This window comes from Halichoeres trimaculatus, unplaced genomic scaffold, assembly GCF_033239565.1.
Source record: "Halichoeres trimaculatus isolate MK-OKI-2021-1 unplaced genomic scaffold, fHalTri1.1 fHalTri1_scaffold_2, whole genome shotgun sequence".
In the NCBI taxonomy this organism is placed as follows: Eukaryota; Metazoa; Chordata; class Actinopteri; order Labriformes; family Labridae; genus Halichoeres; species Halichoeres trimaculatus.
In genome coordinates, this window is record NW_027437180.1 from 27,454,803 (window position 1) to 27,474,504 (window position 19,702).

Below are 19,702 nucleotides of genomic sequence, written 5' to 3' on the forward strand. Positions count from 1 at the left end.
GTCTGCTCAGCTGACTGCTAATGTAGCACGGTCCCTCCGAGGCTTTTTTCACACTCAGCCCACACACACGTCTACTGCCTTGCATTCCCCTTAACAAACCCTGAGATGATATAAACAGGTGGAGAGTTCTGCTTCTAATGCATAAAACTCAGCAAGGAGGAAACATTAAATTCCCAAATACTCAGAGTAATATGACTGTAATGATAACTGCAGTGGGACACATTACCAGGATGTGGTTTTGTTTGACTTTAAACAACCTATGCAGGTCTTTTTCACTAAAGCTCCTCAGCCCCCTTATGTTCCTCCTGTCATTTTTCCACAACAACACCCACCTAGAAACATTTTCCCAGCGGCCTCCCCCTCATCAAATATCCCTCCAGGCAACCTTTTCACTGCTCAGCTTTGCTTTGTGAGCTTCCCATTTTAAAACTGTAGAGCCATGTTAAGTAAATGCACTATGCAAATCAGACTCATTATGTACAAACTGATTCATCATTTCTCACTGTGAATGCTATTGTCCTGTTTAAAGGATTTTATGTTGCATTCCTTGAGGGATTCGTCTTCTCAGCTGCTCTGCTATCCATTCATTCTGTAAAATCTCACTCTTGTTATGTTTATTCTTGTACACGCTATGCAGATGTGTTTCCACTGCACAAGATCTTCCACCTGTGGGACACACTGCTGCTGGGTAACTCCTCCTTCCCCTTCTGTATCGGTGTGGCCATACTGCAGCAGCTCAGGGACCGACTCTTGGCAAATGGCTTCAATGAGTGCATCCTTCTCTTCTCTGACCTGCCAGGTAAGAGCATGGACTGGGTTTAGTGCATAGTTTGTCATTTACTTTCCATTTCCAAAGTACCTTTTGCACCACGAACAAGTAAAAACAAAAGAAATCTCGTGAATCTAACTGAAAGGTTGTGCATGTGTGTCAGCACCTGGCACAATGAGGAGGCTGTTGTTTGTTCCTCAGAGTACAGACATGCGCTGATATGTCTGAGTTAATGATATTCTCAAAGCAAGCAGCTCTGTACCCCTACTCTGACAAACTCCCACCTCAGTGTGCTCCAGACATGCCTCAGACTGCTCTGCATTTGTTGAACAATCACCTGCTTCACTCAGGGAGATGTATGTCAGAAACTCACAATCTCAATGATCCTCCAACATTCCCATGGCTCATCATCTTTATTCAGCGCTTTGAGTCCTTGTTTAGTCCCTGAAGATTGTTTATTCACTTGTCTTATCATTGGATTTAGTCGTAGCTGTTGGGTTTTTAGTGCTATCAGACATGAACCAGGGTGACTAAGTGGCATGTTTAAAATTCATCTAGCTCTGAGCTGCATGCGAGGGGTTACTCATGCAAGAAAATGAGAAACAAGGAGGCACAATAAATAAAGACAAGGATTGTTACAAGAATGTAAGGCTGCCTAAAGCAACTATCTGTTTTTCGAGTGTTAAAAGACAGAGAGATTTGTATTCAAAACTGCACTGACCGAGACAGACGGTGTTATTGTGGAACTAGCATTATCATTGTGAAATCCTGCATCACGTCATACATATGCTTTATCATATCTTGTCTTTTTCTTTTTTCCAGAGACCATACTTTTATCATGTCTTTTTCCCACACTTTCAAACAGACACAAATTGCAGATCTTGAGCCCCTTGTTACAACACCAAAGTGGCAAGCTACTGTTTTTTGCAGATGAAGGCATGAGAACAGGGGAAGTTGTGGCAGCATTTAAGTCCAGTCGTTAAACTCTTTTAGTTATTGGTCCCTGGAGTTCATGGTGTATTATGGGCCCTAATGAGACATAAATAGAGGTACAGGTTTCATGAACATGTATTATAAGTAGCTGTGTACTGTTTGTTTCTTGTACATGTTGAGCATTTTTCAGTCCTTTCACCGGTCTGTGGGATTCTTAATGTGGTATAATGCAATCATACAACATTTCCCAGCGACTTTGATATATATTTTTTGACTGTGTAAGATGCAAAAAACTGGCAGTGATGACAGCTTATCATATCTGTTAATACATGCCCTTTGTTCCACTCTTTTTCAGTGGCACAAGACAGTTCCTCCAGCAAAACATTAGTGACATAAAATCTAACAATGACATTCATAATTTATGTCTTTGGACTGTAACTCTTGCTGGGGGAAAAGAAGAAACATTTTCTTTAAAAAATTCCAAACCCACTCCCGTCGTTTTCTTTTTTTTTTACTTACTGAGAGGCAGAATGACGCTGTTGTTTTAATACAAGCACAGACAGGGACAATTTGTCCAAAAGGCTGCTGGAGCACTCTATAAACGAATGCCAGCAGCCTCTCCTTCAGCCTGAATTCAGTGTTGTCGTACTTCTCTGTGTTTAACTGCCCAAGTTCAACAGATTCATGTGATGAGGGGGAAAGGAAAGAGGAGAGCCAGTTCTCCTTATAAAGGTAAAATATGTTGGACTAGAGCAGCATTCAGCTTTTCTGGCAAGGTTTCCTGAGAGTAGCTTCCACTGCCAGCCAGTCTGTGTATATGAACGCCAGCCTCATTATTTCAGCACGTGCATACCTGGATATTACAATGCACTGTCTGGCACTTTCTTAAAACTGTGATAGGAAACATTCTGGGCTGTAGACTGACCTCAGATAGCACTTGCTTACTTTAGCTTCTTGCCATGTTTGGGTCCATACTTCTGGTAGTTTCATATAATTTGTTACAGACACAGATTGCTAAATCCAATTTAATATAAAACTGCTTTTACAATATTTATCTACCCGACTAAAGAGCAGTCTCATTGCTGTGGGCTTTTTGGCCGGGAACATGCAGGGAGGTTTTTTTTTGGCTTTAGGGACTCTTGATTCCAACTGTACAAGCTAAACCTTTGCATACAAGCTTTAGTTTAGTGAGTGTTTGAGCATGATTTTGCAAGGATTTTCAGCCTTACCTCCCCCTTTTAGCTAAATGCCAAACACTTACATGAGTTGCTTTAGGTTTTATAGACTTACGCGTGCAGGGCTAAGGGTTCAGCTTTAGCAAATGAAGGTAAACAAAGGCAAGATTTGTTAAATAGGTAAATTATCTCCTTTTTTATTGACCTTGCTTGTTAACCTCTGTCAAAAGTCAGGTTTAGGAGATTAATTTGTACCCTGCCTTTGTACACTTGTGTAGTCATAAGCCCACACTTACATACTCAGGCAATGTCCACACGTAGCCGGGTATTTGGGAAACCAAATATATTTTTATACATTAACGCCTGTCGCTCACACGAAACTGCAGCTTTACATCTCTAAAACTCAGGCAAAAGTGTACATTTTGGAAAACTACAGTTTCATGGTATCGTGTGGACGCCGGTAAACGGAGTTTCCGGTTCTTAAACATCACAGCTGAAACACAACTGGCTGGCACGGGGTTTACGTCTGGAAAACACTGCCCATTATGGGTTTGGCACGCTTGCACTCACCAGCGGATTGGCCCGCTGCATGTAGACATGGGGGGGATACTTGTTTTTGAAAATACCCGGCTGCGTGTGGACATGGCCTCATTGTGAGTTACAGTAGATACTCTGTGATTTGTTGTTTGCACCTGCTCCTCTCTGCTGTCATTCATGCAGAATTGATGTTCTCGTACGATTGAGGCTAACACACATTTATTTCAGTGCACACTCCTCATGCTCCACATGCCTGTCACTACAGGAGCTGCATGCATGCCGGATGCTAGAGGAAAACATACCCTGATGCTGGCTGGACACCTTAACAGAAGATAAATGGACTCAGTTTGGTGTCTTAGGCACCAAACAAGACAAATCAAAAAAAGAAAAAGCATACAATTTTAGAAAAATTAATAGAAAATGTGTTGATTCTTCTTCCATGTGTCTACTTACTTCCCACTTTGCTTTATTCATAAACATTTTCATTGATATTTAAGTTACTTTTGGACAGTGTGGTATTTAAGTCTGTCAATGAACTCATCCATGTTAAAGTGGTACAAGGCTCTGCATTCTACTTTTTCACTTTTGGTTCAGAAAAAGAGCTGAACTTTAAAAGACTCATAAGCAGGTTTGACATTTGGTTGTAAAGTTATAAAAAGTCTTCTCATTTTCAATTCCTGTCTGCAATTGTCAGGATAAAAGCTCACGGTCAAGAAAACGTTACAGGATAGAGGCTCTTAAATATTTTAGTCACATTCCTCTTTTCTCCCTCCTCCAAGGCTGTAAATGCGTCTGGTGACAATAATTCTCAGTGACAAGCCTATTACACAAAACACTGTGAAGTCTATAGTCACCAATATCCCAAGGAAAGAAAAAGGTCCAGATTTAAGGGAAGTGCTACAGACTGCAAGGTCAAGTTCGACCACTGGTTCCCCAAACTGGCTATAAGTCAAATGAGTCAATATCTACCGCAAAACATTTCTCAAGTCATCTCAGCTCTCTGAGATACCACACATAACGAAACAGATGCAGATTATTATTGACTTTGTTCACATCTGCGAATTTTATCAGAGTCCATAATAAAACTCAATGTGAAACAGGTACAACCTGTGCTGCAACATTTTGCCTTGGAGCAAGCAATACATCTCAGCCTGCAGTTTGCTGCCAATTAATCTCATTCTGTGATCCCCATTTGCTTAGTCCCGTAGCCTCGGGTAATCTATAACTTTCTCTTGTTTGGAGACTTCATTGATTCTCAAAGGTCCACCGAGACTCTCCGGCTGACAGGAGCTGTGTGTTTACTGATGATGCAGCGGCATTTGCCTTCACGGGACATTAGCATCTGTCTCAATGAGCAGAGCGCAGCACACAACTGGTGGGCTGATGTTGTAGATGTTAAGTTCTGAGAAGAACAACCATGAGCTGTCAAAGGTGCTCCAGGAAATGTTGCAGACAGGGTTAGAGGGAGAACAGAGACAGGAGAAGAAGTGAAACATTGATTTAATGTTTAGTCTCAGGAGTGCATGATGCATTGGTATAAAATTTTCATTACCTTTCAGGATTTGTTTGATTGTGGAGTATGAAATGTTTTAAAATGTGTCCTGGATATATAGATTTAGGCCATATAAGACTCATTTTTTAATCCTCTATTTCACTTTAGGAAACATACTTAAAGTTTAACCATGACTCAAACGATCTGACTTCTGAATTTGCAGTTGTTTTTCAGTTTCCTGCACTTGGTGTCTATAGCAAGCCAAACTCCTCATGTGATAATGATTGACACCAGATCATTTAAGACATTCACAACTGTAAAATTAAATTAATAACACCATCTCGTAATTTCACAGAGTGGTTCTGATGTGCAGTCAACACATTCAGGAGAGTGGGAGAAGGCTCCCTTTGCAACTTTACACAAGAAAAAAAAACAAACAGTGTTACTGAATGTGTGACAAATCACATGTGCAATTAAAAATATCTTTGACTTTTATGGATAAATGTTACACACAGATTTCCTGTTTAAACTTAAAGAATGGGTAGACTTGAGTACAAAGTTTAATCTTATCATTTTCATCTTATTCAGTGTCAGAGGTTTAAGACTGATTTTAGTTAAATTTAGTTTATTGTCAGTGTCTGGATGTATGGAAACTGTGACCCCAAGGAAGCTATTTAAAGCTTTTAACAGGGGGCCCAATTTCACCCAAAAAAGTAGAGACAAACAAGATGCAACAACTTTTTAAAAAGATTTAACCTATATTTAACCACGTTAACAACCCACTGAGTGCAGTGGGTTACAAGGGTGACCTTGCCTAAAGGGTAGCAGCACATCATAAAAAAACCCCACAAAAGAGTCATACAGTGTAAAAACAATAATTTAATAGACAGACAGACACAACAAACACATAACAGACCATTCCAGTGTTGTTACATCAGAATGACAGATGCATCGATACAATCAGTAAGTTATTCATATTTTGTCAAGAGTTGAAATGTTATTTTTTTGTTGGAGATAAAAATGTAGTGTTACATTTTTTACTTATTGTCGAGCTCATTCCACATCCGTGGCCCTCTCCATACGATGGTAATGTTTCAGCCTTCATTTTTTTTCCATTGATGTGCTTTTTATACCTGGTGGCATGGGTGTGCATGGGTAGGAAGAATCACAGTTTGTGGCTCAATCAGTGAACACTGGTAATTATACAGGCATTCTGAAGGTAACTGTATTCAGTTATAGTTGCAGGATATTGTAATGTTTGAAAAGTATTCTGGTGGAAGAATTGAACTCGGACTGTGTTACGGCATGTATGACCTCCTTTTGAAGAATCTCAAGATTGTTTTAGATGAGTTGGAAATGTGTTACACCCATAGACTGTATATAGAGTGGACAGCGTGGCTCCGCCATTTACCATTGTACAGTTTTGAAGCCAAAATACCCCTGTCACAGGCGTAGCCATTGGCAGCAGTTGTGCAGCAAGAGTCTGTGCGGTAAAGACTGTGAGGGATTCTGGGAGAATCTAAGTGGAATCCGGTGACAAAAATAACAACTTATTTTTTCTTTCGAGAGTCTAATCATTTCTTGACTCTACCTCCTGATATAGTTTACAATCCCAGAAAAAAATATACACAAGAACGGCAGCTGTCAATCATTGTTTAACGTGACGTAAAACCTTGATTTTAACCTCTTATAACTAATGAAAACAAAACTTTTCAGAAAAAAGAGGACTTGAATAAAAGGCAGACAAATTATATCTCCAAATCACTACAACAATTGGACGTGAGAAACATTTCTATGAGGTGTATTGATTTTTTTCAAGTTTAAGCACAGCTCACCTGGAATGACCAGAGAGCTGGATTTTTTAACCTACACTGCAGCCAGCCACCAGGGGGAGCAGTTTTCGTGGCGACCTCACTCCGAGCCAAGCAAGATGACATCCATTTTTTTTTTTACATTCTATGGTTACACCGTATAATGTTGTAGTAATGTAGATGAGGCGCAAGTTAAGTTTTGTATGGGATGAAAGATGCAGGGAGTGGAAGAAAATGTCTCACCTTAAAAAACAAATTTGAACATTTGAAATTAAGGTATTGATCAATGAGAATCCCCAGAAAATTTGTTGAGCTAACTCTTTGACTATTCTGTTCATTTATTTTTGGGAGAGATTTGCTTAGTGTTACTTATTTTTGGGAACAGAAGACAATCTAGTTTGTTTTGCTGAGTGTAAGGTGCTTTAACTTCAGCTCAGTCATGCATTTGAAACTGACAAATAGATGCACAAGGACGATAAGAAGGCATTGTACATGTAATAAATGTTAAAGTCATGTAGCTTGCATATGACTTCAAGCCATGGCTAATTATCAGCCCTTGTCCCAGGCTGGGCATTTAGTGAAACATATTATTACACTCTGTGAAAGTGATATAAAAACAAACAATTTAAGAGCTGTTAAAAGCCCGGGAGAAAAGACGTTTAATGAGTACCTAATGCTCTTAAATGCATATGAGTGTGTGATCAACGGTAATATTCATGGTGTGTTGACTTTAATACTGAGAGCTAGAGCATTATAATGCAACAAATTTTCTATTTTTAATTCAGTAAATATCCTCATTTTCATTATCGTCAGGTCAATCATCGTTTGCAGCACAATTTAATTCCACAACCATCTCCCCAGCTGCTCTTAACTAATCATGCCGTTCTATTATTTGTGGCGGCAAGTCACAGCACACAATCAACACCTATACATAATTACTGAAATGTAATTTTGTCTGACGAAAAAGAAGAATTGCTTCTTAATAGAATTGGCTGCATTGGAATTCCCAGCTGAGCCCAGGGCTTGTTAAAGCCGCCATCAATCTCCTCTTCCTCATTCCTGCCTCTTTTAGCACCAGGAGTGATTGCATGGTGCATTCGCCGCCCTAGGGAAGAAACTGTGTTTCTCTGAGCTGCCTGTGAGCACGCCAGTGAGGTTTCTCGGACCACCAGCATGTTTTTCACTGGAAGCAACCTCGTAACTGAGTCCGTGAGGTCCTGGCCTATGAGAGCTGGCAACCCTTTAACCTTGATGCAGCTGTGGGATGGATTTGGGGGAAAGATACATCTCCTGTGTTGTGCCTGGGCCAGGAACAGGTCATACCAAAGAGATCTCATTAGCCTGACTTGCTTATTAACCACCATAAAAAAGGCAGTGAAAGAGAGAGGCTGTCAGTGTGAAAGGGTGTGAAGGAAAGAATTCCTAATTTACCCAAATCCTCAGCTAATCCAGTGAGTCCCTGTTCTCTAATCCTCTCTTTTCTCAAAGCAGGAAGCGGGAGAAAGATGGATGCTACTGGAGAGGCATTGGTGGAAGTTTTTGCTTTCCACTAAAATCACTTTTGGTTAAGAGCTCAGATAGGGGACAGTTGCTTCATGATGGCCAGTCATTATCTCAAAGAGCCACTGGCACTACTGGATGACTATTTAAGATAATTAATGGCAGCAAAATGCCAAGGTCAAGCTGCTCTCGTCTGTAACTAAACCTCCCACAGTGCTAATCTCTTCTGATTTATGTCTGATTCAAGAGAAGGAAGTTTCCTTTTCTCTCGCCTTGCACTTCATTTATCACTTCATTTCTTATTCTCACACAGGAGTTAAATAATATGCTGAGGAAAAATGTTGCCACGGGTAATTGAATAATTAAGAGATAAGCCAATGCCTTCAGTGGTTTCACATGTCTTACAACTTTATCATTAATTGTCTTTAAATTTTTTTACAGATAGTTATGCCACCCTGTGGATAAGTTATAATCTCTTTGATGTTACTCTGAGTTTTTATCCAACGCCACCATCAGGTCGAAGTGTTTGAAAGCCTAAAACCTCTATAGCTCAGTGAGCTTGGCACTGCGACAAGCCTGGGTTGTTTTCTCTAATATGCTTCTTTACAAATATCTACAAACTGAAGGAAATTGTGCAGATGGAACCATGCTAATGATAGCGTGCTTGCTCACACAACTGCTAACAGTAGCCCTTCTCACATAGATAAATAATACAACAATGATAAAATAAAGCTCTACTGCTGCTCTACCTTTATATTTTAACTCAGAAATGTTGTATTCCAGTGTGTGTGACCTCAAACAGCACGATACTTACATGGCACCGTTCCATCCTGCCAGCACAATGCCATTTAGTCAGTAGCACCAAAGTTTTGTTTTAAAAAGCAGCTGTTCCACTCAACGATGCTAATTTTCACTCTTGTCTTGTTATTACATTTGTCAATGATGTATTGAAGGTCCATTTTTGCTGTCTTACTTTGTGGAACAAAAAGATTTTTTTTGTTAAATTGTTTTGTTAAAGGCAGCCTAGAAAAAGTAATTCATCATAGTGCTGCAAGGATGTTTGTAATTTTGTTTGTTTGTTTCTCACTCTGGTAACACAAGTTTTCTTTTTGTTTTTTTTCCTGTTATGTTCATGTCACAGAAATAGACATTGAGCGCTGTGTTCGGGAATCCATCAACCTTTTCTGCTGGACTCCAAAGAGCGCCACATACAGGCAGCATGCCCAGCCACCAAAGGCTGCTGGTGAAAATGGTTTTGGAAAAACAGCAACATACTACTCATCAGACTATCAGGACATGCCAAAGACGGACCTGGTAAGTTTTATCCATCACACATAATTTCACACTCAAGAACAGTCACTGATTTAGATTAATCCAAGAATGTTATTAACTTGAACTTTTTTATGTTTTAAGTGATCCACCATTGCAATACAGAGCTGTAAACTGACCGACCTTTTAAGAACTCTTTCATTCTCACCGCTAGAAAATGAAAGGTGAATGCAACAGTAAGCTGGACTGTTTACCTGGTGTTGATTTATTTTTTTTTGCAAGATCTATCTTTATGTGGCATCCTTTATTCTGTATGTTCGAGCACTTTGTGCTCAGTGAACTTAAAGGGATGAACATTCAGTTACCAACACCATTCAAGGCCTCAGGAATGAAAAGCACAGCTTTTCTTGAAGTCTTATCTTCCAGACTTTTCATACCTTTATTCAGAGAGGGCAGGACATTGGACAAAGCAGGAAACGGGGTGAGAGTTGAAGTTTATATGCAGGAAAAGGGCTGCAGGTTGGAGTCAAATTTAGGCTGACTTCTTGAGAGCTAACCTTATGGAGTGTGACCTAACTGTGAATCCATACCGACACCTCGGCACAGCTTTTAAATGTTTGCTAAAGATGAAGCACTTCCTCTGTATTGAATCAACATCACCAAAGACTGCAGATATATGTCAGGATAATTAGTCTTGAACAGTTTGATACAACTTAAAATTTAAAGGTAAAGTCTGTAGGATTTTCCGGAAAAATTATAATTTCAACTTTTACAGGAATAATCCTGCTCAACCGTCACTTCTGGGCCTCTAAACATGTGTGTCAGTGTCTGTGTCTGCCTCAAACTCTCTCCTCAGTCTGGATGTTGACGTTTTGGGACTTTTCTGGGTGGAGAGTAAGTGTGGTTACATCAGCCAATCACAGCACATCCAGTACGCAGGTGACTTGGTTGATTCGGGAGTGGAAGAAGCTCCCCGAACAGCTACAATAGTGGACACAGCGTGGAGCAAGAAATTCAACAAAGTGAAACGAGATGCTACACAGATAAAGTTTTTTAACAAACAAAGGTGAAACTTTGCTCGACTTTCGCATTTGTAGAGCGGCTTGACCGGAGAGCAATGTGTTGGCTTTCTACTGAGCAGGTATGTGTGAAATACCCGTGATAAGCTTGTGCTAACATGCCACGACAGGTGCACAGCTCTCTTGTCTCTCCCACGTAGAAACACGATGCTGCAGGTGGTTGCTAAGCTTATAAATGTGTTCACGTACTCACAGTTGGAGGCAGTGGGTGTGCACTGCTGTTGGCACTGAGCCGAGGAGGAGCCCAGTTTGAATTTGTGTTAACTAACAAGTAGCAGAAATTCCTGCAGACCCTACCTTTAAGTTTGGATGAAAAAGTAATAAAAAGTTGTTTGTGTTTGGCAATGAAAGAGGTATTTTCTACCATGAAACTTTAAATGGTTTCTTACCTCTCCCTGGTTTGCACAGGTTGACTCAGGTCACATTAACCCACACCTGCTCGTTTCAGCAGTCAACACCTGATCATAGTAAAGCAGAGAGACTCCTTAAAGCCAGTTAAGCTGAATTGATTTTCTTATGCCACTGTGAATTCCTCAGGAAAGAAGTTAAAACAGATTCGTAATCTTAGGCTTTATTTTCCAAAGTGGCCAACCACGGTTATTTTTAAATGTGCTGTCTTTATACATAAAGTAAAAGTTTTGATATGAATGAACTAACCCTTTGTTTATGAAATCATTGAAAAAATTTAAAAATTCTATGCTGTAATAAATAAACTACATTACCTCAGATTTACTTCACTGGCTGGCAGTGCACACCCAGAGTCAAAAAATAAAGATATATACAAAGTAAACATGTATTTAGAAAAGCAGGTACTAACATTCAATACTTAGTATTAAGGAGGGTGTATCGATGTTGTGCTGTCTTTCACAAAGGCTTTTGTTTCTGTGGCTCAGTGCTGTTTGTCTTTCACACCTGAATGCATTGCGTCCAGAAAGCTCACAAGCACTCTTGTCAGCCCTTATCTGCTGTGTGCTCAAGTGATTGCTGTAATCTTTCTCATTCAGCTGAGGCTGAATGAGAAATGGGTGGGTGGTGGCATTGATCCATGGCCACATCTATCTGTACCCCTTCTCTCTCTCAGGCAGGAGTGCACTGTGTTATGTCACTCTCATCACATCACTGGGCTGACCACAAGCAGACTAATACAGCACACAGAAGTTATTGATTCGTATGAATGCTGGGAGGAAATCTAGATTATAGGGATTTAAATGTTCATGAAGAAGTTCTTGGTGGGCATTGAACATTGAAACCTCTACTTGAGCAACATGATTTAAAATTGTACAGGTACGTCACAGCACAGTGATTAATATTTCACTTGATTATTTCTCTTCTCAGCTTGAAAAGGGATCTTTAAGTAAAGGATCTTCTGTTAAATGGGTTGAAATGTAAAAAGGCATACGTTTTTTTAAGTTACTGTTTCAGGATTAAGTTGGTAAATTCTGTAAAATGTAAATAACTAAATTATAAACAAAGATTGTAAGGGCTTAATGAGGGTTTTTAGAAACCAGACAACCAGCCGTCTCTTACAGATTTATTTTCATTGACTCCTGGTTTAGATTAAGAAACTAAGATCGGATAAGGAGTGTAGTGATACACAAAAACTGATTTGGTTTGGCACACAACTCTGAAGTTGCAGTTTAATACATTGTCAGGACAAAGAAGGGAATAAACAATTACAATGGAAATGTGTTTCCTTTTATTAGGATCTTGTACACGTCTAAACCTCAGCATGAACAGTTCAGGCTTGTAGGCATGTTCGGATTTCTTTTATTTTTCTTTTCTTTTTTTGTCTCATTTTAAATAAAACATAATGCAGTAGTTAAAGATTCAAACCTAAAATGGCTGAGGAGTTTAATTTGTTTTGCCTTCTGTAGCTTCCTTAGACAAAGTTGTACATCTTTTCTCTTTGCTAATCCAGTCCTGTGTCAAATTATCTGCAACAAATTCCTGTCCAGCTTCTGTCCTACAACTTTCTGTACAGTTCAGCCAGAAAATCTTTACACAAAGGCTCTTTATGTCTGCATGCTTTGAATCGTTTTGTCTGATTCCTGCTGCTGGCAGATGGACAAGCTTAAAATATTGCTCTGGAGATCCTGTGGCTGATAGTTCTTTGGTCCCAAAGCGGCTTCGTTTTTATTGACTTAGTAATGGCGTTACAATAGCTTTTGCTGCGGGTATCTGTTTGTGGTATCCTTTAATGTCATTTTATCAAGGCAATTAAGTTTGAAATATATTTGTAAAAGACTGTTTCAAAAACACGGAATTTCAAAGTGATGTGCAAAAGAATTGGAAAGGCACTGAGATAACACCCTATAGAGTTGAAATGCAAGATAAAAAGCTATATCAAAGGAATAAATGAAAGGATATTTTATACAAAGATGTGTACAAAGAATAGTCTTTCCGTCACATTTGATGAAAACAATAAAATGAGAGTTTATTTTAAGCCACATTTCTTTGAATGGTGTTAATTAACTCTACATGAGTCACATCTTATTCTTGAGGGAAGCAAACAGCAAGTATTTGTCATGGTTAAAAATAAAGCTAAGAGTTATAGCGAGGAGAAGAAAGCTAAACAAGTTAATTAAGATCAAGAATTACATTTGAAATATGCTACTGAACAAAAACTCTCATCTTTGTTGTTGCACGCTGTTCAGGACATGCGATTCTTTGTTTTGTGAATATACAGAAAACATGTGAAAGCGTATAGTTCTTTACCCTGTGCTCGTGCATAATGTCTTGACTCCAAAAAACATTGTTAGCAGAATTATGGATAATAATGCCGTGATGAATTTACAGCATGTTTGTTTTCCATCCTTCCCTGCTGCCCCTCACTCCTATAACATAACAGCAGGCTTGTTCAGCGGATTTTCAGCCCAAGCACTGAACAGACATCCATCTCACCGGACAGCTGCTGCCCAGTCTGCTCGGCCTGATGGAGTGAAAAACTCTCAGTCAGAAAACAAGCTCTCAGTCAGAGAAGAGCAGCTTCTGGGCCAAAGTGTGTTTAACAGCTGAATTCATTACATAGACACCTCTACCTCAGTGGAGCCGAAACCACTTGATGTAATTGTGTATTTACCATTGTATTTGAATTGACTGTTCAAAAGATAATGTGCTGTTAACAACAGTTTACTTTAAGAATTTTAAATTACCCACAGTGCACAGGGGGCTTGATTTTTTCTTCCCTCAGCAGATGGCAGATGTTTTGTCTCCTATCTCACAGCTGGCAGAGGTCACATTTCAATAAATATCTTAATGCAATGAGAAATCAGGATTGCTCCTTGGCTCCAGATTTTCTTCATTTATGTGCCAAACTTACCCATGAGAAACTGTTTGAAAAAAGAGCTTTCCCAGTTAGGCGGAGTAATGAATGGAGGAATCAGGAGGAATGAAAAAATTATCTGAAATTAATAAGGATGCCTTTTATGGCTCATGAAGGTAAACAAGACCACCAGTAACAAGACTTGAAGTTTCTGTGGGGTGGTTTTTACACTCTGCACTGGAATATTTAGCTAGAGTAGTTTGAATTATTTAAAGTAAGGATAAATGATCATCTGATTAGTTCACACATTGTACTGCTAAATTCTGCTAATTTATTGATCAGTGTACTTTTTTATGTGTTTTTTTTAATTCTTTGTCTTGAAAACTGGAAAATTCTTTGGTTTTAAATATTGATCATCAATGATTGTCTTAAAAATAATAATAAGAATGAACGGCCAGCACATTGACGAAATAGCCTCCAGTATGTTTCCCAAGAAAATGCAGTGAAGTGATCCATTTGACTGCTCCAAAAAGCTTGTCAGAAAACATTACTTGTACATTTGCGAGGCAAGCTCTGCACAGAGATGGGTCCAGAGGGGACACTAAAACTGTTGCAAACTGCAAATTCCCCAACAGAGCTTAAGGTGTTTCTGTTTTCTTTATTTTACTTGTATTTTAGTTTATTTCTGGGCTTTTGTGACTTTACTGTAAGATGGGAGAGGGAATGGAATGGTAAATGAAAAAGGCAAATGGTCACATGTTGGTATCAAACCTGGGTAACCACTTGTGCATTTTTGGTGTGAAGCTGAAAGCTCTGTCAAAAGTTTACTTTTAAGAATTTTTTTTTTAGTTGGAATGGGTCATAAGGATTTTTTTCAAAACATTTCTTTATGTGTTTTTTTTTCTTTTTTTTTGGATAAACTGGCTATGCATGATGTGCCACATCCTGCCAAACCCTCACTTTTTAATCTAGCATCCAACCCATTAGCTTTGGAATTTGACTCAAAATTCTAACTCAGACCACTAAAGTAACCAAGGGTTGCTGGGAGTGAGCTTTGAAGACAGGAAGAGATAGGAACTTGGACATCAGGAGGAACCAGAGCGAGAGCTGCTGCTAAGTGTCAAAAAATGTACTAGTGAGGAGGTTTGGGGTTCTAGTAAAAGGCCACTTGGGCACATAGCTGGGAAGATTTTCAGAGCAAGTCATTCTCAGGGAAACTGGGCGGACCTGGAAGTTGCTGAAGGGATTATTTATCTCATCCGCCTGAGGGACGCCTCAGGATTCCTCAGCAGAAACTGGGAAATGTTGGGAGGAGGGATGTCAAGAATACCTTGCTCAGCTTGCTGTCACTAAGCTCAGACCTCAATGAGAGGAGAGAAAGGATGGATAACTAAGAATTATGAAAAACTATGGCATCACCTTGTCTCTGAGTGTTACAGTCTCCAAACTTTAGTGCATGGAAAGTTGCCTATGAAACACTAAAGCAGCACTATATTTCACCCACTGTATCCTTGCTGTCAGAGAGCACGTCTGGACTCAATTTCTGTCTTTTGTCAGCAAAAGTAGGGATGAATTTTCATTAGCGGAGGCCACTCTTGGTGCCCTACCCAAGGAGAATCACTCATGCTTGAGCAGTAACGGTAACAGATTTGCAGCAAAAACAGAAACAGGGAATATGTAAAGCTATGAGTGAAGATTATTTGCTTTAAAATCCTCCAACATCATATAGAAGTCAGAAGTCATTGTCAGCATTTTTCTCAGATCATGGTCTCAATTATACTCATCTTCTCTTGTTTGACTGCAGACTTGGCAGACAAACCACCTCGGGTCTAGAAATTATGCTCAAGCACCACATAAGTGTTGTCTGATATATGGTAATCTTAGCATGGTGAAAGCCCAGGCTCTGTAAATGAAGATGAAATGAACTTGTTACGACTATCCAAGTTCAGTATGTTAAGTGATCTGTTTTTTTTTTGGAACCTATGCATTTGTACACAAACTCACACACTGACACAAACCACCTCCGAGGATATGTGCCTGCTTATCAGCAACTCCGGTTTAGCCCCATCACTGTCAGGCCAGTCAAACGTTAACATGTCATTAAGCTACATCAGTTGGCACACATTGCTCATCCTGACATTTAAGTCCCCGCACAGAGCTCCATCAGCTCCCGGCGATGACTGGCTGCATATTCTGCCTATTTCTGTTGTGGTACTGTAAACGTATGGAGACATCTATGTCTTTTGTGCATGATGGGCCTTACTTTGCCACTCAACTTTGTTGCTCAGCTCATTGAAAAGTTTTTGCTCTCATTCCCATGTGTGCTCTTTTTAATGATTAGACATATCAGATTGATCTTGTGATGAAAGATTCAAACCAAGGTGATGACCTTCCAAAGAAAATGTTCCAAATTTTCTCTTACCAAACACAGCATGTCTGCTGAACACCCATCTATCAGTGTGTTATTTTTCAATGATGTGTACAGAAGAGATTAGCTTTGGGCAGTTGTCATAACAACTGCTTATCTGTGCTCTTCTGTTGAGTGTGTACCCTGTGCTTGAAAGGCATTTTTGTAACTCCAGTGAGTAATCTTTTAAAAGCATTCCCTGAGGGCAGACTGGCCGACCCACCACCATTTTACCACTTTTTTTTTTTTTTTTAAGATGTTTATCTGCAAATTGCCCCCAAAAAGAAGAAATATATATTCAGTACACCTCCAAAATGACTATTGAGCAGTAAAATAGAAAAGCACTCTTTTATCAGCCATGCATGTTCTTGTTCCCTTTATTTCACTTTTCTTTTTACTAACCAATATCAATTTTGCAGCGTGTGATGCACTACTCTGTGGACCTGCTGTAATCTCTGTGTATGATGTTTGACCGGACTTCTGTAACCGTTGATCATCACAGTGTGAAGGTGTGGCAGCTCAGAAGGTTTAGACCCAGTTGACACGAGCTGTAACTTGTCCAAAATCAAATAGCATTTCACCTTTCGATCAAGTGATTGTTCCACCCTTTGGATTTGGATTTTCTGTGTTTTTGTTGAGCTGTTGCTGTCCAACTGGAACTTACGTTTGAAATGAATAAACTCTGCTGTTGAGTTTTTAATCCTATCTGGAGGCATGATCCTCTATTTTGGGGTTGGTGCTGAACTAAAATGACAAGCAGCAAGACAAACATGACAGAATATTTAGATAGGGCTGTAATCCATGAATTAAAGCTGACACTGTGGTAAATACATATTTCCTGTAGATAGTGCATACTCTGGTTGTGGATGCTGTAGACTGTCAGTTTGTCCTGGATGAATTTATGTCTTTCTTTCACTTCTAAAGATGGTACAAGCACGCAGAAATATGGAATTTTCACTTGTTTGATAAATCACATAAAAGGGCATACAAGCTCATGTGAAACTCAGCTGCCTCTGTCTAAAGAGCTAACAACTACAGTACTATGATGTTTTTTTCATCAGCTTCCCTCTGTTATACCATGTAAGACACAGACATCTCTTTAATTTTTAAACAGATATTTGAAACAAAACCAAATACCTTCATATATAATTTTGTACATTTGCTTTATCATTTTTTACTTGGTTTAAATTCTTTCCATTTTCTGTGCAATCAAAGCTCTTTGCTTGACTTTATCTTTTGCATCAAAGCGTGCAAAGAGTATAATGTCAACATGGATTACAGTCTGAATGAGAGTGTTCACTCACTTACCGGACAGCTTTTTTTTATCTGTACTCAACTCCTGCACAGACAGGTATGTTTTACCCTGCAGGTGTTTTCAGTCACACCATTATTTATACTCAGCTTGAACTCTTATCATCCTCCACTTTACTTTCACCTGGATGCTATTCTGTTGAACCTAGACTTCAGATAACTTCTGGCTTTGAACGTCCTGGATTCTAGAAATACAGTATTACCACTGACACCATGTCTCACATCAGTTGCAGTTTTCACGCATCCATGCATTGCATCATCTATCAGTGTCTTCCAGTTTGGCTCCACTAACACGATGGTTAGATTTTGGTGGTCAAAGGTGAGGCATCCTGTCTCCTCATATCCATCATAGTGTCTTACAAATGATAGCTAAGCACTGCATGGAGGAAACTTTGCGACATCAGGCTGTGTTATTTCTTCATCTGACAGTATGACTCAATCCAGGATTGATCAGCGACGAGAGCTCCTCTCACCTTCCCGTCACGTACCTGTCCGTTTTTCTGGCAACTAAAGGTCTGCTGCCAATCACAGGCTGCACACAGAAAAACAGATAAAGGAGAAGAGAGCTGTTCTGTATTGTTATACTCCAGCTGTAAATACTTCCCCAAACCCCTCGTCTGGGCCACTTACTCTGTCACTTTGTTGGAAATACATATGGGTTAAAACTGCGGCTTGACAGGTTGGCAGAGTCTTTCAGCTGTTAGGCAGTAATTCAAGTTTAGTGGCTAATCCTGGGAATGTGCTGTGGTGATTTTTCTTGATGCCATTAAAATGAAGTTTCTGTGAGCTCTTTGGGACTGAAATGTAGGATTGAAATGTACACTGCCATGTGAGAGCCCTGTAGAAATTGCTTCATCTTTTTTATGTATCTATGAATATTTTTGGAGCATTTTGCCTTTATTAAATTGCAAAGTTAGAGAGAAACAAGTAATGTGGGGAGAGAGTGGAGGCTGACATTCATCTAATCTTGGAAGGGCAGGGAATCAACGCTGCAACCAGTGCTTCAAAGAGTGAATCTTCTGTATGGAGCACCAGCTTTTCCAGTCCAACCTAACCCCCAAATTCATCTTTGACAAATACTGCCACCAGAGGTGTTGAGTCTGTTTTATTTTTGAGAAAAGACGTATATGTCCAAAACCAAGCAACAGTTTTCAAGGACAGAGAAGAATCCAACTGTTCACAACAGTATCACTCCACTGAGGATTTTGTCCCTGCCCTGGTCGATTGAATTGGTGATGAAGACTGTTTCATTGTTATATGGCTGAATCATTCACTCTACAACACTTTCCTGTTTGAAAAGCAAAAGTTGTTTGACCAACACGAAGACTGAAACACTGACTGAAAACACGAAATGAACACAATCCCAAACAAACACAATGTGCATGGTAGTATATTCTGGCGGACAACAGCGTATAGTTACAAGTGTTTTCTTTCCATCCCTCCAGAGTGGAAAAGCTTGCCAGTTGCCTTTAGACAATGGATTAAAAATAAAGCCCAAATCCGAGAGTTGAAGACTGCTTATTTACAACTAACCAAATTGTTGATCATTGCAATAGGACTTCATGAATATGTAGATCCTATCTCTGCTTGTGCTCCCTTGTTGCCTGGAACAATTGCTATCAGGCTTTCTGTTGAAAATTCAATACAGCAGAACAATGTTGTTGTTTTTTTTGTTGGAAACAATGCACAACTACTCAAATCTCTTTCTGTTCCCACTCTGACTCTGTGTTAGCGCTTGAAACTGAAGCTGCACCCTTTGGACATATCCATACAAATTATTACTATAGAGAACCGAGGCATTGATTTTGCTATAATCATAGTCGGAATGAGAAACTGTTTCAAATATTCATGCCATGAATTTTAATTAGAAGCAGAAACAAAAACCAAGTTGTGTTTGAGAAGTGGAAGTCGTGATATATTTTCTGACATGTAGTCAAAGGCATTAAAACCCTGTGGTAAGACTAAGACTATTATTGTTTGAGGACTTGTACATGATGTAGCTGAAGATGGAAAACTTGGTTCCAATTTATTAAACTTTGTGTGCATTTTTGATTGACTCCAGTAATAACAACCAACAAAAGTATGGACTAATTTTTGGCCCTCAACCAACTCACCATGCACATCTCTACCCTGTAAAGATCTCTTTTTCATTAGCTA

General features: G+C 39.4%; 1 protein-coding gene across 1 annotated transcript in view; it reads left to right on the forward strand.

Moving 5' to 3' along the window:
• Nucleotides 1–19,702, forward strand: part of tbck (TBC1 domain containing kinase) — a 43,514-nt gene that overhangs the window by 13,671 nt on the left and 10,141 nt on the right. The window contains 2 exon segments of the mRNA XM_074665201.1: nt 638–799; nt 9,359–9,531. Of these exon segments, the coding sequence (XP_074521302.1) occupies nt 638–799; nt 9,359–9,531 (335 nt within the window).